Source organism: Zonotrichia albicollis, unplaced genomic scaffold (genome assembly GCF_047830755.1).
Source record: "Zonotrichia albicollis isolate bZonAlb1 unplaced genomic scaffold, bZonAlb1.hap1 Scaffold_257, whole genome shotgun sequence".
Taxonomy (NCBI): Eukaryota; Metazoa; Chordata; class Aves; order Passeriformes; family Passerellidae; genus Zonotrichia; species Zonotrichia albicollis.
In genome coordinates this window covers 3034790-3058647 of record NW_027428429.1, presented here as the reverse complement: position 1 = coordinate 3058647, position 23858 = coordinate 3034790, and the positions used below count along the sequence as shown (strand labels likewise).

At 47.6% G+C, this 23858-nt stretch overlaps 3 protein-coding genes across 3 annotated transcripts in view; 1 reads left to right on the top strand and 2 right to left on the bottom strand.

Annotated features, from left to right (window-relative positions):
* The window catches only part of LOC141727927 (unconventional myosin-VI-like), a 32203-nt gene extending 29475 nt beyond the window's left edge, over positions 1 to 2728 (bottom strand). The window contains 1 exon segment of the mRNA XM_074534215.1: positions 2518 to 2728. Coding sequence (XP_074390316.1) covers positions 2518 to 2691 — 174 coding nt within the window. The 5' untranslated portion in view covers positions 2692 to 2728.
* LOC113460769 (uncharacterized) overlaps positions 1 to 23858 on the bottom strand; it is a 1042778-nt gene that overhangs the window by 238612 nt on the left and 780308 nt on the right. The window lies entirely within an intron of this gene.
* The window catches only part of LOC141727866 (uncharacterized), an 80488-nt gene continuing 60095 nt past the window's right edge, over positions 3466 to 23858 (top strand). The window contains exons 1-3 of the mRNA XM_074534149.1: positions 3466 to 3497; positions 5098 to 5184; positions 6608 to 6643. Coding sequence (XP_074390250.1) covers positions 3466 to 3497; positions 5098 to 5184; positions 6608 to 6643 — 155 coding nt within the window. The remainder of the gene's footprint in view (positions 3498 to 5097; positions 5185 to 6607; positions 6644 to 23858) is intronic.

Below are 23858 nucleotides of genomic sequence, written 5' to 3'. Positions count from 1 at the left end.
GCAAGAGACAGACTAATTTCCATCAACAGAATACATTTCTGCTTGAGGAAAAATACCCCTTCCTTATACTCTGTGATTTGACAAGAAATAAGCCAGAGACATTCTCAGGTGAACTTCTTCAACAAAATCTGTATATGAGCAAAACATATTGCTAAAACTACTGCTCTTTGAATTGTCACAATTTAATACATCATTAGCATAAGGTAAAATCATCTCAGATAATCTTGAAGAGATCCAGTGATAAATGAATCATTATTTTCTCAACTGATTAATGAAAATTAATTTTAATTAGTTATAAGGAAGGGATGTGTGAAGGATTTCATAAAGAGAAGTCCCTGCAACATCATCAATAATTGATATAATTAGAAGAAGTTCTAATTTCAGTAGTTCAGAAGACTGACTTACAAATTAATGCACAAAGAATTCTTATTCTTAAAGAGATGAAATATGTAGTAAGAGAAAAGACCTTATTTTGATGTCATCTGAAGTGAAATATTCAAGGCTATTAGTGTTCATCAGCATCACATGCTGTGTCTGGGAAGGTAACACTACATGAATTACTGAAGTAACACATACATTCAAAATGCCATGGAACTTGAAAACATTGAAAGAATTATAGATTGATGGGCCAGATCCAAGAAGAACATGAGTTGTGCTCTAGGTGGAGAGGGGAGTACCAAAGTAACAGAAGGAAATCTCAAAAAGTTCCCCACAAAATTTCTGCTTCACTTCAAAAATGCCTCCCTTTTAATTCACCTCTCCTTGGGCAGTGGTATAATGCACAAGACTGCACCACGGAAGGTGGGGTGCCAAATCCGAGAGAAACTGAAAATCTAGATGGAAGGAAGAGGAAACTATCTCAAAAGATCCCACAGTTGATTTCACTTTTAAAATACAGTTGTAAAAAATTGTGGATCCTAGCTTGATTTAAAGCAGAGTCATGGCTGCAGGGTTTGCTCAGGACATGGCTTATCTGTATGCAACTTTTCAGACTACCTGATGATCATGTATTTTATATTAAACCAATTGCTGCACTTTAATTCAACAACTACTATAGAATAGGAAGGAGTTAAAAAGACTCATCAGAGCAAAACTCAAGAGAGCAGCCTGCCCAATTCCCAATTAAATGCCAAAACCACTACCTTACAAGTCAGGCCCTGTATTCTGCTCTTCGTGGCACCATAAACACTTTATTTCTGGCTACCTAACAAAACAACTCCAGAAAGGTGTAATGAGAATACCCTTTGTCAGACTGACCAATATCTTGGTGTTCACTACAGGAAATAAAATAGCCATAGAACACAATACAGTACAGACCTGAAGCAGAATACTATCGCTATAAAAAGCAAGTGTGCTGCTAGCATATCCTTCCTGGTTTTTAGCCCCTGCTGAAGAAAACAATTTTTTAGAAAACAGCTCCAAATGCTAGCCACAAAATGTGATTATGCAAGAAGGAATTGATCTTGCAGTCCTGATCCAGTACTTAACCTTGCTATGGAGCAGAAATGCAGAAACACTCTTCTGTACTGGCAATGTCTCACTCCATGTGCAGGTGTTTTGGACTATCTAAGATACCTGCATTCCCCAGGGACTGTGTCAGGAGTCTAGCTAGGAACATGAGGGAGGTTTTTGGTGGCCCTAGGTAAGATAGCATACCGAAACTGTTTCAGCACTTGACTTGAAGGCATATAAATCCTTCATTGGATCTGGCCCAGATGTGTTGAAAAGAGCTCTTGCTGAAATTGCTGCAGCTCTACCAACTGTAAATCCACGAGACTGAAAAATTTACCTGCAGCCCACGATGTGCCTGCTTTTCATCTCTTAATTCCCCTATTGTTCTCTTTCTAGCCATCCTGAGCTGGAATAGTCCAGCTAAAATAAAACTGCTGAATGAGAAAAGGATGCAGAAAACATTTGGAGAAGACAAGGTTTGAAGGTCAGCTTTGCAACATCAGAAGAAAGGAGAAAATGAGGAGAAGCATCAGATTCAGGTATTGGGAAGGGAAACATTCAGCACAATGAATATCTTCCTCTGTAAGCCATGACTAAGTATGTATATATTTCAGAAAAGGAAAAACTATGGTTAAATTAGGTACTGAATTTTGAGAGTTTGGCCAACTGTAGGGAATCAATACATCTTCTAGAAGGTATAATTACAATAGGATGGAAGAACACATTTTGTCACATCTAGAAAATTTTAAAGTCCACCGAATCCAAATTTACATCTCAAAACCTGTTGAATAAAGACTTCTATGTGACTTTGAAAGATTCTGACCTAAAAATCCCTGTATAACCTCTGTAAGGACTATTATGGAAGATACTTTTGACAGAAACGCATAGCATGTAGCTTAAAATGCCAGTTTCTTATAATTCAACAGAAGGAAACCATCTCTTTAACCAAATTTTCTTCTGAATCTCAAATTACTGCTAGTTCTCCCAACCTTAGGTTCTATTTAATTCAAGTAACATAAAACTGGCATATATTACAAGATAGGACTCTTTACTCTATGATTTTACCTTGAATTTGTTACCCACACTGATGAAACTGAGTTTTCCAGCTTTTTGTTTGGGATCCTTGTTGTTGTTAGTGTTGGCTTCAAACAACTGTCGAACAAATTTGTCCTTGGATTCACATATAAGAGATTGAAGAGACATGTGCAAAGCATCATTGTTTTTTTCCACAAATTGCATCTGAAAATACAACCCAAGAGATAAAAACACATTTGTTTTACTGTCCAAGTTACTGCAGTCTAATTAGAAAACTAAAGGAAATATAGTTACATATTTAAAAATTAGCAAGAACACATGGGGTAAATATTAATATATTATTTCAAACAACTTTTTAGCTGGATACACAAAAGTCTAATGCCAGAGAGAAAAGACATTCTTAAGTTTGAAGGATGTTGTTGGAATTATGAAACCCGAAGAAAGGTTTGGTGCCTTAAACAAGATCACTTGTTTTTTTGTGGACTTCCACTTCCAGCACTCAGCACATCATCATCTCTTGGGAGTTCTGCGAAGCTTAATTCTTCACTGCCTGTAATATCACTTAAGATCTATTGTGAAATAGGAATTAATGTGCATGCTTAAACCTACACAGTTTGGAAAATGAAATGAAAACAGGTTATTTTAGAAGTACTATGACTATTTATGAACACTTGATTTATTAAAACATATTGTCACTTCCTACAAACTTTATATATCTGGTTTATTTAAATTGGATCACTAACTTTGAGAAGAACAATATATTACAGAGAAAGTCAAGAGGTCAATATATTAGTATCCAATTTCCCATTTACAAAATCCTCAACAGCTTTTGGTGCAACTTAATACAGACTTTGATATTAATGAACAGAAGATGCCAGGACTGCTTTGAAGAAAATACCAGATGTCCCACAAAAGGGTGGGATTCTTCTTTGATAAGAATCAAAGGATTAACACAGGCCTCCAAAGTTTCCTTGGGCCATGAAGACACAAGGGAATATGTATGCAGCCAAGTAAGTAATGCAAGTAGCATCCTTCATACATGGTGAAGTTATACAGACCAACAAAGCCTTATGGACCTTCATTTTAACTTAAACTTTCATTTTTGAAAATTGATGGTCTAGATACCGGCTTCAGGTCTTACAATGTTTTTGTACAATAAGTAATAGCCAAAACAGCACAAGAGTCTGGAATGTATTTTGAGGGTAGCAATTTCAGGTATTTTGTATTTTTACATGAATGAGTCCATTGCCAGTAGAAATGGAAAACACAAAGTACGATGGGGACTGTGTACAAGGATAATCATGTGTCCAAATACTCTTCACTAACAATACTTTTATATCACAGTTTATTCTTCTCCCCAGGATGTAAACACCTTTTGATGCAAAATTTGCAGTAGGCTGTGAATCAATATATTTAATACTGACACCATTACCTGTAGATTTGAAACAAACTTTTACACAAAACACATGTCATTAAAATGGGCTGTAGCCTGAAAAGTTAAAAGAAATTTGTCAAGACCCCCCAGTTCCCCAACAAAGGAGGCCCAAAGCACAAAGTGGCAGCAGGAAAATCCTCCAGGTCAGCGGCAGCTCTGGAAGCAAACACAGCGTGCCTGGTCAGGGCAGGTGCCGACGGGTTCTGCCAGGGGGCCACAACAGGTCCCTTCTGTGTGGTCAGTGACCCGTGAGGAGGGAACATCTCCTGGAAATGTCACGGAAAGTCAGTGGAGAATGGAGGCACTGGCAGCTCACGGGAGGCCCTGCCAGGGACTGTCCCTGCTCTGTGCCCTCGGGGGTCACCCTGACAGGGGCTCTGAGCTGGGAGAGGAGCACGGGAGCCTCGGGCAGGAAGGTGAGCCCTGCTCAGGGCCAGCGCTGGGCTGAGGGCAGGGCAGGGCCATCCCTGGGGCCAGGGGCTCTGTGGGAGCTGTGTCCCAGTGCCAGCCCAGTCTGGAGCCACAGCTCTGCTGGGACCCGATGTGTGGGACAGTTCAACAGAGCAGGGCTGGGGTGACCCACCAGGATTTGGGGGGATCCAGCAGGATTGGGGGATCCAGCAGGACACCGTGGTCCTGGGTGGGACGTTGGAGATGGGCAGGGGATCTTCCCCGGGGGGCCTGGAGCAGTTTGGGGCAGTAGTGCTGAGAATGGGCTGGAGCTGTGCACTGTGACCACCTCAGCACTGCCCCAAGCCCAGCCCTGATGTCCCAGGGCCACCATTGCCCAGTGCTCTCCAGCGCCTCCAGAGCCTGGAGATTCCAGTCACCCAGGTGTCATGTCACACACTGGGGACAGTCGCACACTGACCTCCCCCCTCCCCATTCTCCTGATTCCAGGGTGCTGGTGTCCCAAGAAGTGGGGTCAATCCAGCCCCAGTTTCCCTGTGAGACTGGAATGGGAAAAGGGACAATTCTGCTCAGCCCCGCAGGGTCTGGGGCTGGGCTCAGCTCTGGGGTGTCCCTCAGGGAAAGTTCTGGGAGAGGAGGGGCAGCAGGAGATGGGGGATCTGGCACTGGGGGCTGTTGGAGGATGGATTGTGTTGGAGTGGGGGTTGTGCCCACAGGGTCCCCAGGTGCCTTTGGCTCCCTGCCTGCCCCCCTTGGCCCCCCAGGTGCCTGGGCCCTTCCAGGGACAGCTGCCCCGTGCAGGAAGCTGGAGGGATGCCGGGCGAGGGGGCTGGATCCGTGCCACAGATGGGGTGGGATGGACTCTGTGCCAGGGCTGGGCTTGTGGCCAGGGCTGGGGGCTGTGCCAGTCCGGGCTTTGGCCTGGGGGCTGGCAGGGAGGGTGCAGGGAGGAGTCCCGGCAGGGATAAAGGTGCTCCTCACCTGCTGCAGCCTCAGGCAGCACTGCCCAGAGTCAGAGGAAGATGAAGGTGGCTGTGCTCAGCGTGGCCCTGCTCTTCTCCATCCTGCTGTGCCCCCCGGCACAGACCAAGGTGAGGCACCAGCCAAGCGCTGTCCCCACATCCTGCCTGTGAAAAATGGCATTCACTTGTGTTAAAATTTTCGAAGTTTAATAGTAATGAAAATAGTAATAAAAATGAGGACAATAAGAGACAATTAAAAGCAAAGAATTATAGAAATCCATGTGTCTGGCACTCTGTCAAAAAGCTTACCTTGCTAACAACAGACTACCTCTTAAATGCAATAGCCTGTTGCATATTCATAGATCTCATACAAGGTTCAAACATTCCTTTCAAACTAGGGTGTTTCTGCCTAATTTTACCTTCCCTCCCTCATGCTGTAAATCAATCTTCTTGGTTCATCGAAGTCTTAGCTTTCCCGATAAGGAGGCAATAATTTTTCTCTTGAGATCTTGGTGTCTGTTGCTGTTATCTCTATCCAGATATGATAATGAGAAGAATTTCTTGATTATCTTTTCTATTCCTTGAGCTAGTTACAAAAAGTATCTTACATCACATAGTTTATATTTTTATATTATGCTATAGCCAAAAACTATATTTACCACACTACTTAAATTAATGCAGCATTACTTAAAAGATATTATTACAGCATAATTTTCCAACATAACACATGTAGTATTCATTTAAATATTTGCAAAGAGCCAATCATATAATACACATCTATAGTACTGCCCTTTCTGGCCTCCCATCCCACCCTTTTGGTCCCTCCTCTGTGTCCCATTCAGGGTCCCCAGGTGCCCTCTCACTGACCATTCCTGAGGCCTTTCCTTCCATGTCCCCTCTCAATCCCTTGCCTTTCTTCCCAGCCACTGCAGAGGGGTCCCCCTGTACAATTCCCTGACTCACCCCCCACTCCCACAGCATCTCCCAGGACTGTTGGTTTTGTCCCCACCCATCCTCATTCTTCTGTCCCCACCAAGCCCCTCCCTTGCACTCCCATGTCCCTACACCTCAATTCCTTTCTCCTCCCCTGTACCTCACACCCTGCTCCTTCTACACTTCTACACCCCCAGCCCTGTCCCCTGGGCCCTCAATTGATCCCAGATCAGTGTCTTTGGGTCTCCCCCCACCTCAAACAGATCTCCTTGGAGGCCCTGAATTCCCATCCCTCTGCCTGCGCCCTGCTCCCTGCACCCGTGTGTCACCCCAGCCCCACAAGGTCCAGTCCGGACCCTGCCTTTGTTCTCCTTTTCAGGCACTCCTGGAAGGAACCCAAGATGATCTGCGAGAGGTGAGTGGGCTGCTGGCATTGGAGGGCATCCCCTCAGCGAATTGGGGGACTGTGGTGTCCCCCCATCCCTTGCTGGCACCGGGGACATCCCAGTGACCAGCGAGGTCTCCTGGTCTCTCTGCAGTTGGATTTAGACAATGTCGCGGTCCTGGAGACGCCTTTGGTGGGTACCACGAGTTCTGCCGGTGTCAGACCCTCCCCTTGCCTGGCCACCACAGCCCAGGCCATCCCAGTCTGTCCCAGCACAGCCCAGTGCACCCCTCCTGACAGCCCAGAAAATGCCCTGCCCCATGGCTCCTCCCCAGGGAAGCCTTTGCCCAGGGCCCTGCTGCATTCCATCCCTGTCACCCCAGGACCCCCTGGATGAGCCAAGACCCAGCCCCTGCCCCAGCTGTGCCTCTTGGCCAGGAGCCCAGTGCTTCTGGGCAGCAGCACAGCAGCTCCTGCACCCCATTGCTGCCACAGCCCCTTCCCCAAGGCCCCTGCTCTCCCCTGCCTCCCAGTCCAGCCCAATGCCCTGAGTGTGTCTCTAACACTGTCTTTATTTCCAGTCCACTCTGCGTTAAGCATTGAAGCAGGTGTGTTGTTTTCTGGGGCAGCAGGACCTGTCTGACCCATGAGGAGGTGAGCCACGCCTGCAGGGACAGGGGTGGGGACAAGGCCCCTCTCACATCCCAGTGGAAACAGAGGGGTGACGTTTTGGGCTTTGTGTTTTAGGATTCTAAGTGGTGCTGACATCTGTGTCCTGTCCTCCTCTGGTGGCAAGAGGGGATGATCGATCCTGGAGGATCCCTCTGAGCCCAGGGCCATTTCCCTGAATAATCAAAAAACCCTGTCAGCAAAGCTGTGTTCTGCATTCATGTCTCTATGTCTCTCTCCGTGCGTTTGTCCTTGTGCCTGGATTTCCGCTCTCCCCCTCTCTCCCGGTGTGCAGGGGAGCTCGGCCTAGGTTCTGGTCACTTCATGCCAGGCTCTGCTGCCCCTACACCATCCCCCCACCCAGGTTGTTTGCTGTGGGTTGTGTGGGGTCTGGTGGTGGCAGTTTGAGTGGGTGAGTGGGTGTGCAGGAAGAGCCAAGAGCAGATGCTGGCTGTGATCACCACTGTGGTGTTGTGGGTCCGATCCAAAAACAGTTTACAAAATATATTTCCGAAGGAGTTTCTTTCTTCAATGTAGAAATGTGTCTATTTAAAAAAAAAACTAAAACAGTTTATTTTTGTCAAAAATATATTTATTGATGTTGAAATTTGGTTCTGGGTTGGATGGGGCTGCTGGGTCTACCTAGTTCTGTGGTGGAATGGGACTCTGGGGTTTCCCCATGTCTGGGGTGGAAGAAGGATGCCAGGTCTACTTGATCTGGATGTTCCTTGGAGCCCAGGTGTGTCCAGCTCGGGAGGGTGGTACTGGCCGGCTGCAAGGTCTGCCTGGTCCCTGGGCCAGGTGCAGCTGCAGCAATACCCAGAGATGTGAGGGTGGCAACACTGTGGTGCCCAGACCTAATGAGAACTGCTCTGTCCAGCTCTGGTGGGACTAGGACCAGTTTCAGAGTGGGCGACGAGACCGGCTGTCACCGGCTGTCACCAATGCTAACCAAGGGCTTGCTGGTTTTCTCTGCGTCCAGTTACTCCATTGAGGGAGCCGCTGCCGCTGGCACCACCCTGGGGAAGCCTCACAGCAGAACTGGCACAGGGCATTGCCCTGGCAGAGGGGCAGGGAAAATGTCCTGGCTATGAGCAGCAGAGCAGAGAGAAACCCACTGGCCCAGGCAGCTGCTGCTGTGTGGGCACAAGCTCTGCTGGCCAGGAGGGTACCAGAGTGACCACAAGGCTTTGCAGATGGAGACAGAGCAGACATAGGTCATGATGGGGAGAAGAGAATATGCTGCTCCAAGGCAGAAGAAGAGGAAAATTACCTGTGCAGCCCATTCCCCTTAGGAGATATCCCTGGTATCCCGGAGTGTCTTGGGCTGAAATGCAAGATGTAACCAGAAGTATTTATTCTATCATCATCGGCTGAAATCAAGTGAGGCAGTGTTCTTTATCTCTTCCTGACCCAATCCTCCCTTCAGGGAGGTATCTTCTGTTAATGGGCCACTGAGTCTCACTGCATGACTGATAAAAATTACATCACCCCATTGGGAGATTGCGGGAACTCAACACATCACTCCTGATGTCCAGGGTCGCCGAGACAACCCTTGGGGGGCTCGGAAGTCCTGGAACGTTGCCAGAAGTGCTTGGTGGCTGGACTTTGATCCTGCACGGGACAGGACGCAACACCTGTATGAGGATGAGAGGATCACACAGGGATAAGTGGTGAAGGGATAGATTAATTATAGAGTGAAAACACAGGTTTTAGAATCTCGGTACAGGGGGGTTCTAGGAGACAACATGGAGGAATTAGGGCGTGTCCTGCCCTTCTTCTTCTTCTTGTCATTCATCTTTGATGGTGATGGTGGCACCTTGAGATTGGTTCTTACTGAATGTGCACTTGTCAATAAGGGTGAAAGGTATTGGGAGGAAAAAAAAAGTATCTTACACGTAATTTTTGGTATAAAAATAAGCGGCCGCCCCGAGGGAGGTCAGTGTGCTCATGGCTGGCTTGCTGTGCGGACCTCTGTCAGGCCGGGAGAAAATATTGTAGATAAGAATTAATAAACAACACTGAAGAACTGAAAAACCTGAAGACTCCTTTCGTCCTTTGGACCGCGGGCTGCCCCAAGGCCATCCAGAGCCTTACCAGGCCATTTCAACAGCCGAGACAGGATATTTGGCATCCCTGGGTGGGCTACTCCCTCTTGACTTGGACAAATTCCTGGGAGAGCACTGATAACTCCTTGGGAGAGAAGCTAGAAAACGATCGAGAGAGTCGGAAGAAAAAAAAACAGCAGTCACTGAGAATTGCACCTCTCAGCTTCTGCCGAAGAACGTTCGTAGCAGAACAGTCCAGATCGGAACCAGAGAGGCGCCTCTGGATCCATCTCCTGTGACCTGCTGGACGGAGATCGGGAGCCTTCGGACTGCTCTGACGACAGAGATTCGGTGAGGTGGTCAAAAATTAAGAACATCGGGGGCACACTCTCCCAAGAACAGCTGGGAATTTTGTCTGCCTTACAAGGCGTGGCAGAAACATACACATCCGGGATTACAAAGAAAGAGCTCAAATAACTTCTGTTTTGGGTGAGACTCAATTACCCGTTTTCAGAGACGCATCTGTTGTTTGAAGTGGGGTTTTGGCAAGAAATTAATAGGCATCTTTATCTTTTAGCCACGAAAAAAGACAAGACAGCCTTGAAATTGCTGTCTCCAGCAGGAATTATGTAAGAAGGTATCTCAGTGCAGTCAAAAAGACGGGAAAGGAAACAAGCTGTTGTGGGTCCCTCAGAGGCAGTGGGAGAAGAGCAAGGCTCGAGACAGAGATTGGCTCTGGCCCCAGCTAGCCAGGGGGAAAAAGCTCTCGAGGAACGGGAGCAGTGAGCAATGTCATTGCCTCCAATCCCACCACCCAGAAAGCCCAAGAGATCCCTAAAACACCCTGAAATCCCAGAGAGTACGGGGACTTCAAGCTCCGACTCAGGCTCAGAAGATAATATCTTACTCCCGGAAGAGTTGAGGTTTTCTCCTCATGAGCCAGAGGGAGTAGGGATGGGAAAAGCAGTGGAGTTGGAATGGGGGGTCCGAGGGGGAGAGAAGGGGTCGAGGGAAACGCGTCCCCGGGTCAAGCACAGCGGCGCGGCAACAGCGGTGCAGGCTGGCGGGGGGAGCGAGTGAGGAGGTGATGGGAGACACGGATTCTGGTGCGGCTTTTGCGAGCGCAGCGCTGGGAGTGGCGGCTGCCTCAGCCGGCACGGTGCCAAAGATGCGCGCGAGGGGCAAGACGCGCGGAACCTCTGGGGAGGGGTCTCAGACCGGTGCGGCAGCGTCAGGCACGGGCAGCGAATTGGGAGAGGCTGCACAGCCCCAATCGGCTACCGTAGGGAGACGCAGGGGACGCGCGGTTGTGATTTCAGACCCGGAAATCGGGACGCGGAGGTCAGCTCGTATCACGGGTCGGGCCCGGGTGCTGGCGGAGGGTGGATTGCGCGCACCGGTGGGAGGAGTGGATACTGCGTCAGAGGAGGAGGAGAGAGAGTCAGGGACAGATCGTAGGGAGAAGACTTCAGAGGCGGAACGGGAGGGAGAGAGTGACGTCAGCTCGGGAGAGATGGGGGGCGTTTCCGAAAGCACGCATGCGCGGAAAGCAGAACGCGGTCGGAGGCGGGTCTGATCCCCTGTGACGTCTCGGGCGAGGAGGAGACGTGCTCGGGGTTCCACATCCCGGGGCTCCACCCCCTCTCCAGTCCCGGTGCCTTCAGTCCAAACCCTTGGGGCCCAAGCCTCTTCCCTCCAAGGGAGACGTTCACGTATTCAAGCTCCATTGTCAGCTGAATCAAAATCCATGCAGACTCGGTCTCAAACAAGATTGCAGATACGGCAGTCTGAGAATGGGGGGCAGTCGAGTTCATGCCGTCATCCAAGCTGTCCAGTCCAATGACAGCGCCACCTCATGGGGGGATGACCAAAGTGCCCGACATGCCAGACCTGTTTGGTGGAGCCACAGCGCTGTCTCGTGGTGAGACTGCAACAATGCAGCGATTTTTTCCAACAACGTATAAGAAGAAATGTACGTCTAAGAAAACAATGACAACGCAACAAATGGATTATCCTTTGACTTCGGGATTTCGCAAAGACAAAGAAAATTTAGATGAAGCACAGCAACAAGGAGAGGACATCATACAGATCACAGCAGAGGAAGGTGTTCCGGCGTGGATGCTGTCGGCAGCGGAAGAAGCAAAAATCTTCTTGCATTCTTTGGATACAGCCAAAAAGATATATCAACAGGATTCTCAAGTTTCCTTTTCAGATTTAGGAGCGAGGCCAAAAACCTCAAAGCAAAGAATAAGGTACAACGAATCACTGATGACCTCCATGACTCCACTGTTCATGCAGATACCAATGGAGTTTCCAGAGGAGGAATTTCAACAGCCGGTGAAGACGATGGACTAGAAGCGCATCAGAAAAGCGTTGGCAAAGGACAAGCATTTATTTCCAGGTTCAGGAGATTTGACAATGCCGGTGACGTATGACGCCCAGGGACAAAATCCGAGATGGGAAAGGATGGGTCATGGAACACGCAAAGATTTAGGGAAGGCAGCTCAAACTTTTGGGCTGGATTCACAATATTTCAAACAACTGTTAAGGGGGACATTTACCACGTATGACCTTACGCCATACGCTATTCGAAGCATTGTGGCAATGATTCTCACTGACACACAGAGTCTCGTCTGGGAAAAAAGATGGAGAAAGTATCTTTCAGAGTTGGGAAATAGATATCAAGGTGGGCCAAACGCGAATCTCACAGAAGCACAGTTAGCAGGACAACCTCCGGATGACAACCCAGGGGAACAAGCAGTGCGGCTTCCACGAAGAGTGTTAAATGACATCAAAGAAGCAGCGCGAATGGCAATCATGCAAATTACGCCAACAGGAGCTCCGGATGTTCCGTTCTCTTGCATCAGGCAAGGTCCCGCAGAACCATTCATGTCGTTCATCGATTGACTCACGCAAGCCGTGGATCGACAGGTGACGATTGAAGAAGAGAAGAGGCTTCTCTTGGAGAGCTTGGCTTTTGGCAATGCCAACCCGGATTGTCAACGGGTCATTAATGCCATGCCAGGACGGCCATCCTTGGCAGAGATGGTGGAGGCATGCAGCAAGGTGGGGACACCTCAGCATGTCACATCGATTGTGAAGAACGAGTTAAGAAAGGAATGGGAAGAACAGATAAAGGGACACTCAGAGAGACAATCGGAAGACAAGGCATTGGAAAAGATGCTAGAAAAAATACTTCATCAACAGAACGAGAACACAAAGTTCTTGCAACAATGCAAAAGAAGAGCAATCCCCCAGGAGGACAGTGTTACAAATGTGGGGCATTTGGACACATGAGAAAGTATTGTCCACAGACACATACACCAGCACCAGCGTAAAAAGCAGAAAGGCCAATTTGCGCGCAGTGCGGAAGAGGGAGACACTCTGTGAAAGAATGCTATTCTCAGACAGACGTGGAAGGAAATCCTTTACCGTATCCAGGAAATGACAGAAGGAGCGTGGGAAATTGCCAGCACGCTCAGACACAAGTGTTGGCGGTGACGCAAGAGCAGACAGGGCAATCATCAGTGAGCGACAAGCAGAGGCCCTCAGCAAAACCCTCAGTCGATTCCATGCCGACCCAGACCTCCTCCCACCAGGGGCACAGTGTGCATTGGCAGCTTCTAAATTAGTATGCTTCCTAGGCGAAAATCATGCAGAGATACCAACGAGTATCCGCGGAGATTCATACAAAAAGCAAGATTTCTTGATAGTTGGACAAGACAAATGCAGCATCCTTGGACTCATTGTTTATGCTACGGTTGTCTCTGCAGACAAGAATACAGAATTGACGGTTCTGGCAAGAGCGCTTAGTCCGCCATTGACTGTGCCAGAAAATACTGTGGTTGCGAGAGCTTTCGCCTTGCCGCCACACGCCATTGGATTAGTCATGTCAATCTTCGACGAGGGTTTCCTATGAAGGAGCATGTTGAGGTACATACTACATGGGTAAAGCACATAGATCGAGATCGACCCACACTCACATGCCAATTGACATGCGGAGACAGGACGATAGCAATCAGAGGCATCCTCGACACAGGGGCGGATGTCACAGTAATATTGTACATCTTTTGGCCACGCAATAGGAGCTTGGTCGCGCCCTTGGGTTCTCTCTCAGGCATAGGGGGAGTATCTCTGTGTCTGCAGAGCGAGAATTCCATAGTTGTCACAGGACCAGGAGACAAGACGGCAATCATTCGTCCTTTTGTCGTCCAGAAGCCGATCACAGTCTGGGGTTGAGACCTTTTGGCACAATGGGGCGCAAAGATCGAAGTGGATTTTTAATCGGGGTCACTGCGGTACTTGCCACATTGAAGTTGACGTGGAGAACAGACGATTCAGTTTGGGTGGATCAGTGGCCCCTTGAGCGGAAAAAGTTGAGTGCTTTAAAAAACCTGGTCCAAGAACAATTGCAGAAGGGACACATCAAACCAACAGACAGTCCTTGGAATTCTCCAGTGCTTGTCATCAAGAAAAAGCTATCAGGCAAATGGAGGCTGTTACATGATCTCAGGAAGATCAATGAAGTCATAGAAGACATGGGACCACTTCAGCTGGGACTTCCATCTGTCTCGATGATTCCCAGAGATTGGCCGCTTGTGGTCATTGACCTCAAGGATTGTTTTTTCAGTATCCCACTCCATCCGGATGACACTCCGAGATTCGCCTTTTCAGTTCCGAGTATCAACAAGGAAACGCCTCTGCAGCGGTACCATTGGGTGGTTCTTCCACAAGGACTAAAAAATTCTCTGACGATCTGTCAATGGTACGTAGCACGAGCTTTGGCACCAGCACGGAAGAAGTTTCCGAAGGTGAAAATCATTCATTATATGGATGATTTGCTCATTGCAGCATCAACACAACAGGAGCTGCAAGAAGCTCGTGACTGTGTGATCGCAGAAGTGCAAAAGGCGGGTCTGGAAATCAGCATTTAAAAGATTCAAGAGGTTGCGCCTTGGAAATATCTAGGGTGGAAGATTTCAGAGAGAACAATAAAACCTCAGAAAATGGAGATCAGCACAAAGGTCAGCAATTTGCATGATTTACAACAGCTTTTGGGAGAGATCAACTGGATGAGGCCAAATTTGGGAATCACAAACAGCGACATTCCAGCATTGCTCAATCTTTTGAGAGGAGACACAGACATTCGATCTCCCAGGACACTCACGCAAGAAGCGAAGAGAGAGTTGGAGAAAGTCACAGATGCGATACAGAAAAGGCAGGCACATTGATTTGTTCCAATGTTGCCTTTTCAGTTGGCAGTGCTGGGGAAGAAAACACAGTTTCATGGTTTTATCTTCCAATGGGATGAATCACAAAAAGACTCTTTGATAATCATAGAGTGGGTTTTTCTACCATACAGGCCTTCAAAGACGATTCTCACGGATTTAGAGATGGCAGCACAAATCATCATAAAGGCGAGAACAAGGTTGCTGACAATGGCAGGACGGGAATTCTCAATCATCAGATTACCTCTGAAGCAAGCCTATTTCAATTGGGCAATGCAACAATCGAAAGACTTATTTATTGCATTGTTAGCTTTTCCGGGAATTTGCACAATCCATTTTCCACAGCATAAAATACTGCAATCACAAATATGTTACAGAGTGAAACCAAGAATAAGTGAAGAACCTTTGGACGGGATCATAGTGTTCACTGATGGCTCAGGGAAGACACACAAGTCGGTGATCATGTGGAGGAACTCAACGACAGGGGATTGGGATTCAGATGTAAAGACGGTCCAGGGCTCTCCACAAATCGTGGAGTTGGCAGCCGTTGTCTGAGAGTTTCAGTTGTTTGAACAACCTCTCAATCTGGTCACAGATTCCGCATATGTTGCGGGTGTGGTCAAGCGATTGGAGGGTTCGCTCTTGAAAGAAGTCAGTAATGAGGTTTTATGCTCATATCTGGCAAGCTTGAAAACGTTGCTAGAAAGCAGGGAAAGAGAATATTTGATCACGCACATTAGAGCACACACAACACTTCCAGGGTTTTTAGCGGAAGGGAATGCTCGGGCAGACAGGTTGACAATGCCCATTTCGCAAACACTTCCGGACATTTTTGAGCAGGCAAGATTGAGTCATGCGTTCTTTCATCAGAATGCACAGGCGCTGATGGAATCCTTTCGTCTCAGAAAGAGTCAGGTGAGGGAGATCATTAGTGCTTTTCCAGATTGTCAGCTTGTGCAGCCACCTTCTACAGGAGCAGTCAATCCGCGGAGACTGCAAAGTCTTCAATTGTGGCAAGCTGATGTCACGAAGTATCCATCTTTTGGGAGGCTCAAAAATGTTCATGTCTCAGTAGATACATTCTCAGGTGCGGTCTTTGCTTCAGCACATGCAGGGGAAACAGCAGACCATGCTTGTCGTCATTTTCTGCAAGCATTCACATCATTAGGTGTGCCTCAGGAGATAAAAACAGACAGTGGTCCAACACATACAGGCAGGGTGCTTGACAGATTCCTGAAAAGATGGGGTGTCAAACATACGTTTTGTATTCCACATTCGCCCACAGGTCGGGCAATCATTGAAAGAACACATCACACCATGCTCAGTCTGTGTCTGTCGCGTTGTGTGACATGTTAAAAGACATAAGTAGTGTAAGACAGGCGACTCTTCAAAACACAGCGGCGATCGATTATCTATTGCTTGCTCATGGACATGGGTGTGAAGAATTTGAAGGAATGTGCTGCATGAATCTCTCAGACCATTCAAGATCAATTCATGAAAGTATTCAGAAAATAAAAGACAGCATAAATAAACTTGGTGAGATCAAAGGATCTTGGATTGATGATCTGGTAGGATTTCTTGATATCTCTCCCATATGGAGAGGAATTTTAAAGATAGCATTATATGTCTTAATAATTCTCTTAGTCCTCATGCTTGTTATCCCGTGCGTCTTTTCATGTCTAAGACGTGTCATGAGTAAGGTAGCAAAAGAAGTGTTTTGAGTTCAAACAGAAGGGGGAGATGTGGGAACTCAGCACTCACTCCTGATGTCCAGAGTAGCTGAGACAACCCTTGGGGGGCTCGGAAGTCCTGGAACGTTGCCAGAAGTGCTTGGTGGCTGGACTTTGATCCTGCACGGGACGCAACACCTGTATGAGGATGGGAGGATCACACGGGGATAAGTGGTGAAGGCATAGATTAATTATAGTGTGAAAACACAGGTTTTGGAATCTCAGTACAGGGGAGTTCTAGGAGACAAGGTAGAGGAATTAGGGCGTGTCCTGTCCTTCTTCTTCTTCTTCTTGTCATCCATCTTTGATGGTGATGGTGGCATCTTGAGATTGGTTCTTACTGAATGTGCACTTGTCAATAAGGGTGAAAGGTATTGGGGAGAAAAGCCGCCCCGAGGGCAGTCAGTGTGCTCATGGCTGGCTTGCTGTGTGGACCTCTGTTGGGCCAGGAGAAAATATTGTAGATAAGAATTAATAAACAACTCTGATAAACTGGAAAACCTGAAGACTCCTTTCGTCCTTTGGAGCGCGGGCTGCCCCAAGGCCATCCAGAGCCTTACCAGGCCTTTAGAACAGCCGAGGAACGGGGCACATGAGGAGGCATGGTTTTCCCAGGGCCTCTTTGGTTAGCACTGTGAAATACCAAACACTGCTCACAGCTGCAATTGCAATTCTCCCTCTTCCCACAAAAGCACAAGGCTCTATCCTCGGCCTTTGCAGGCACTTTCACTTCCCCATCAGTCACCACATCCAAGAAAATATGACAGACTGGGAGAACTCCAGGAAGCAGCAGGAAGTTGAGTCAGAAGAGCTTTAGTTTGGGTATCAGGAAAAAGGGTTTTTCACCCAGAGGATGGTTGGGCACTGGAACAGGCTCCCCAGGGCAGTGGTCGCAGCACCAAGCCTGACAGGGCTGAAGGAGCATTTGGACAACAATCTCAGGCACTTGGTGTGACCCTTGGGCTGCTCTGGGCAAGGCCAGGAGCTGGACTCAATGGTCCTGATGGGCCCATCCAACTCCCCATATTCTTACAGTTCTGTGATTCTGAGAACTAATAGGCTGCAGGAAGGCAGAAATAGGTGACAAGATGGAAGAAGTGAGGTTGGTTGGAGAATCAAGTCACTGAGTTCACAGAAGATGCAGGATATAGGACCCTTCCCTCCCACCATTCCCATTCTCTGTCTCATCCCTTCTCCCTCCCACACACAGAAAGGTGAAGAATATCACTAAAAGAAGACGAACCTACTTGACTCCCATGTCCATGAGAGCAGTCATTGCTCGTGCAGGAGTCACATTCTCCACCATGATCCCCAGGCTCTGACTGGCTGCTTTCTGAACAAATTCTGGAGAGTTGGACACCATCTGGAAAAGGACCCGAGCAACCTCATCCACCTCAGAGTCCATGTCCTTCTTCAAGGTCACAAAGAGCTCTCCCAGAGTGACAAGACAGAGAGAAGGACACCTTGGAACTTGGGGAAGCAATGAGGGGAAGCATAAGAATCACCTTGAAAAGAAAACCAGGTGCCTTCAACAGAAGTCCTAGGAAATGACAACACATCCCACTGTGTCCAGAGGAACATACAAGTACAAGTACAAGTACAAGGAAGAGCAGGAGAGCACAAGCACAGAAAGGCACTTACTCTGGCACCAATTTCTGGCCTCAGACCTGCTCGCTGAAGGCCTAAAATAAAAATTTCATTAAGTGTTCTACTTAACCCTTCTAAACAGTCCACAGCTTTGATTTTAGGCCCTTTTACTAGAAAATTAATGCAAGGGCTGCTTTCAAATGATAAAAGCACAAGTAATAAAGATAAAAGAGTCAGGTGCTCCTGTTCAAAAAAGCAAAACCAGCAGTTGAAGCACTCAGCCAGGAAACAGAAAACACAGGCTCAGGTCTACAGAATAATTTACAGTGTTGAATTACAGCTTGGGCAGAGACTGGGACTCTGGCAAATAACGTCATCAGTGTCTCAGTTTCTGCATTTGCACATTGCATTATAAAGGCTCCACACTCAAAGATGAGTGTCAGATACCCAACCTGCCAGTAAATACAGCTGCATGTACCTACAGATCCTACAGACAGCTGACAGACATTGGAAATATCAGGTCTAAACCAGAAATTAAGGCAGACCCTGAGCATACATGGAGATGAACAAGCTCATACCTACTCTACACACCGTGTATGAAGTATGGGGGACAATTCAGAACAATGTTCTCACCTCGCTGGTAACTGCCAAGCAAACCTCACCAAGTCTACAAAGCAGGACCTCTGAATGGGACCCAGCCAGGTGTTGGATGGTGAGGAGTCCCTTCTCCTTCAGCTCCCTGAAAGGCAGAAGATTGATTTTTCTCTCCACCAAGGCAGCACCCTCTGAAATGACCACGCTGGCAGCTCAGTTGAACAATGGGAGGTGCTTTTCAAGGAGTGCTTAATGAAATTGTGGAACGCGTTGCCCCAGGATGCTGTGGCTGTCAAAAGCATTCACAAACCCAAGACGCAAAGAGAGGGGTTTCAGAGTGGCCATTTAAGATGACAGCCTTTCTGAAACCTCTGGCACATGAGGCCTCTCTGTCACTGCTTCCTAGGAGCTGTGAGACCGGGCCATGCTGCTGTTTGTTGTCACCTCCCTGTACCTGTCCCTGAGACACAGTTGCATGGGGCTGTTATTGGGGCATTTTCCTTCTTTGCCAGCCCCAGCAGGCATTCAGCAGGGAGAGTCTGCGCTGCCACTCTGGAGCTGAGTTTGCACTCTATGATCTCGGCCTCTCTGTCACCCCCTCCACTCCCCCTCACACATTCCCCAAAAAAGCAGCAGGATGTCTGCTGGGACCACCTCAGCCTGCAGGAAGGACAAGTGGGTCCTGGCCTCTCCTGACCCACAGCACAGCTTTCTTTCATCCCAGCATGGAAATATAAAAACTGTATTATCACATCACACAGAGGGCCAGAAGCTTTTTATTTTGGCTGCAAGTGTCCACAGGGGATTGGGGAAGAGGAGAAAAAGAGTGTTTTGCAGCAAGCAACCCGGCTACTCAGGCAGCATGGTAGGAAAAGTGTCTGGAAGCTGCTTTTTAGGACTTTGGTTGTTCTGCTGAAGCTTCTGACAGAGCTGATGGGCAGATCCCAGAGCTGTGGAGAGTTCCTGGGAAATTTGTCCTTGGATATGTCTAGGAATGCTCTCCCAGGCATGAACTGCCATCTGTGTCCTGTCCATATGTTACTGCCTTGACTGTTGAGTGTCTGAGGTGCCTCTTGAGGCTGCGATGTGGGGCTGACCATGATCTCGGGGCAGTACAAAGATAAGGGGGCCAATCAGGGAATAGGGGAGGTGTGGCTCAGGAACGCAGGAACAGACACAGGAACAGGGGAAGGAGCCAATGGGGTCTAACAGCTTTTTGAGGGAAGCTTCTTGTGTCTCCCTAGACCAGGGAATGCCCCCTCAGGGTCTCCACAATTCCCCGTATTTTATATTATTAGGAAAGCTTCTCTGAAGGATCAACTGAATCAACACAAAATGACAAAAACAATCAAAAGCACTCATAAGGCAATTGTTCAAAATGCAAAAAATTATGAGTTCCCAATGTTCCAACAGCTTTCTTGGAGTGTCTTAGATCTGGCAGGAGGGATGCAGGGTTTTCTTAGCACAGTTTATCAGGAGCTGAGTCACACACACTGAACCTCTGGTCCATGACCTCCTCACTGCGGCTCTGTGGCCAGTTCCTGCAGTTCATTCAGTCAAATCAGAGGAAACAAATGTCTCTGTAGCTGACACAGTCTCTGCACACAGCTTTCTCCCCCTTCTCCTGGTGCCTTTCCCTGACTCCAGGAAGAGCTGCAGGAAATGCTGTGTGAGCCATGATGATGGAAGAGCTACTGATAAAAACACTGGGGTGATGCTTTCAGAGGAGTCATGAATGGAAGATTGACCAACCTTCCAGCCAATGGTATGCCAAAAGTTTCCGTTCTTTAAATAATAGACTGCAATAAATTAGTAAAAAGAAAGATATGGAAACAAATTAAATCTTCCACAGCTGCTGGCTTTCCTCAGGCTCCATGGTCTATGTATTGCTAGACTTACTTCATTTAGGCAGAGTATTAACTGCCCTGACTTGTTGGAGACTGACCACAAGGTCTCATCTGTGGTGGGCAGTCACTGAAATTAGCTCAGCAGAGGCATCTTCAGCTGTCCAAGTGTAGCAGAAATACATATTCTCTGCTTCATGGCTTTGTGGCAGCAGCTGCTGGTGTGGATTTGTCAGTGTTGCTCCATGGATTACTCCTGGGAAGGAATTGGGTGCACAGGCACAGTGTGATGGCTTCGATCTCCTCTAATTACTCCAATCGGATGATGGCCAGAACTTTTAGGCAAAAAGCATTATGACAGAATAATTTACAATATTCTCCAAACTACTCCTGTGGTTTTGATTTTCTTACTGATTAGGATCAGTGTCTGGCCTCAAGAAATCAGTCCAGAAAGAATAGGCAAACTTCAGCTTGCAAGTTAGAGTGCAAGTCTTTAATCTGCCATTTTTGCAGCATGTACAAACAACTTTTCAACATATTTGCAAAACGATCTCTTAGTTCTTGCTATACCTATCCAGAACCTAACTCTCTCTTTGTTTTAGTTTGATTTGAGATCCAAGCTTGATATTTTTCTGGACAGGAAAGTAAGAACCAGCTGCAAATGCAGACTCTAAGTGTGAATCTATACTGCAGGAACTGAGCTGTAGCTTGGAATTAAAGGCAAGGAGTGATGCCATGGTAAATGTGAATGTTTAGCTGGCATAGGAGCCTTCTCAATGCTCCACCAATCCATGGTTCACATTGCTACAAACTCTCTTTCTGATGTTACAAAGAGTGTTGAAGAGCTGACTGTAAGTAAAAAAATTAGCCAGAATGTTAATTTTTGTTAATATGGCGAACAATGACTATCTAATACTTCAGAGCTCATACAAGTCAGTATTCAGATTTCCACTTAGTACTTGCTAGCAGTTTTAATTTGAAATCAACATGTTTATCCAAATCAAGTTATCCATAGGAATTAATTTGCTCTATGATCTACCTAAAAATGCCTCATTGTCTGATAAGTTTAGTAGAAATTTACAAAGTCAACAGTCCACAGATTTTCATTTCTTGTTTAGTGGCTATTCTGCAGGAAAGCTTTTACAGACTAATCCGTTTGGATGTAATTAAAATGCCAGTACATTTCATCCAGACATTTTGGTATTAGAACAAAACCATATGACTGCACAGCCTTTTAAAAATATTTTCAAATAAATTTTCAAATCAACAGTCTGAGTAGGACTCAGAAAAAAAACTCTACCAAACTTCAACTCCATTGGAAGATTCCCTTGTCACCCTGTGAATCAACTCTACATTCAGAAGATTAAAAGTCCCCATTATGGTGGTTTTGGTATGGTTAGGAATTGGGGAAGGGTATTCTTCCTTCTCAGCTCCATGCTGCAGTGCCTTTGGGATGTGGCCTGCTGGTAGTTGTTTGTGCAGCCCTGGTGTTTCTCCATGAGGCAGAAAGTGCAATTGCATTTCCAGCCCAGAGCCCGTGAGGAGTGGGCATGCAGAGCTGTGCCAGACCCAGGCCAGCAGCTGTGCCCCCAGAGGGTTTTGGTTCCTGCCCAGGGCAGCTGGTGCATCTCTGCCGTGAGTGCCTGCCCTTCCAGGTGCCCATGGACAGCAGGTGCAGGGTTCTGCACGGGGCATGGAACAGCGTGGGGATGTCTGCTGGCAACAGAGTGCAGCAGAGAGCAAACAGTCCAGGATGGTCCTGGAGTGTGTGCCAGAGAACTCCTGACACAGCTGTGACTGAGCCAGTGAGGGAAGGCACTGCTGGGCCTGCTGTTTGTGAGGAGAGAAGGGCTGCTGGGTGACAGGAGGGGTGGAGGCGGCCTTGGGCTCAGTGATCACAAAATGCTTGTGTTTGATTCCCAGAGAAGGAACGAGAGATGTTGGGGAAGTGTGGACCTGCAACAAATTGTGAATTTGTTAAGCTTTACCAGGCAGTGCTTAGTTGTACCTTCCCTGACACCAGTGGTTAATGTGTGCAAGTGGATGTCTTAGCCTTGAGAATAAAGACAGTGGGCCTACTGAGGAGGTAGCTGCAATGCATTGAAGGAGAAGAAGGCTCTTAACTATAGGAGGAGAATTTGAGGAACGGGATGTTCACCACATGACCACCAGAGACCCTCAAGAGACCCCTACTCAAAATGTCAGTAATTCTGGGGAAGTGATTTAAACATGTCAAATACTTTGTGAGATGTTGGGAATTTAGCTGCTAGAGAATGGAAAATTACAAAGCTGTGGCTAATTCCAAGTCCGGCACCTGCAAGATAGTGTGTCCTTGGGGCCTAGCTGTAGTAGGATAACAAACAGTGAAAGAGACATGAGAAAAGAGAGATGTAACCCCTAAGGAATGAGGAAGAGTTCATGGCATAGTTTAACCAATAGATTGCTTGGCTTACAGAATATTCATAAGCTTATTGCTCGCTGTATAAGTGTCTGATGCTCTCTTCAATAAATGGAACTTGCTTATCACTAATATTGAGTGTCCGAGTCTCCCCTCACCGACAAATGGCTCGACCCCGACAAACGCCTCATTCTGCGACAGTGAGAATGTTTAGCCTGTGAGTTTGAGCAAAGTAATGAATAAAAGTAATGAAAGTAATGTCTTAGTTCCATGGATGCAAACACGTGGGTGTGCATGGTATAGGGAAGTGATTCCTCACACACCCAGCACTGAAATAAAGTAATGCCTCTTTTCTCACACTGAGCTGGCAGTGTGGATCGGGCCCTGCTCGGTAACTTTCATTTTGGTCATTCCTATTGAAGCATAAAGAATGGTCGAACTGAAATCTTTTCCAGCTGTTTCCCTTTGGTTTACCTGTTTGAGGGTTGAAATTGTGTGCTGCAGGTGTCCTGGGTGTGTGCAGAGCAGTGCAGCCCCAGAAACCCCTTGGCTTGCCCACAAGTTGTCATGCCTTGCTGCCAGGTGTGCCCAGCTGTGGCAGCAGAAGGAGCCCGCAGCGCAGTGGGCACCGTGCCCTGCCCAGCCGGGGCTCTCTGGCACAGAGCAGCAGCAGCACCAGCACCGTTCAACCGCTCCTGCCTTGGCTTCCCCTGGCACACAGAAGCCTCTGGAAATCAGCACCGCCAGCGGCGTTCCCAGCTTGGAGCAGCTGCTGCTGGCGGGCAGATGCTGCCAGTTCGACTGCTGCCAAAGGGGAAGAAAGAGCACAGGAAGAGATGTACATACACAGCAGCCCTGGGAACATCCAATAAACATGCAGATATATGGGGTGATTTGTTAGGAATTACTTCAGCTGCTATGCCAATAGTGCTTTCTCTCCTGGTTCTGTACAATGCTTTGGGCCATTTTCTTGGTCTGGTTTCCTTTGCTGGTGTCCCATCTGTGTGCTCAGCTGGGGTACAGGCTGTAGGTGCTTGGGGCACTCTTGGAGTTCGTCTTGGATCCCTGAACAACAGGGTTTGGCCCATGGGGGGAGTTTGTGCTGCTTTGTGTCAGAGGAGAACCTCCAAGGCCATTTTGTGTTTGC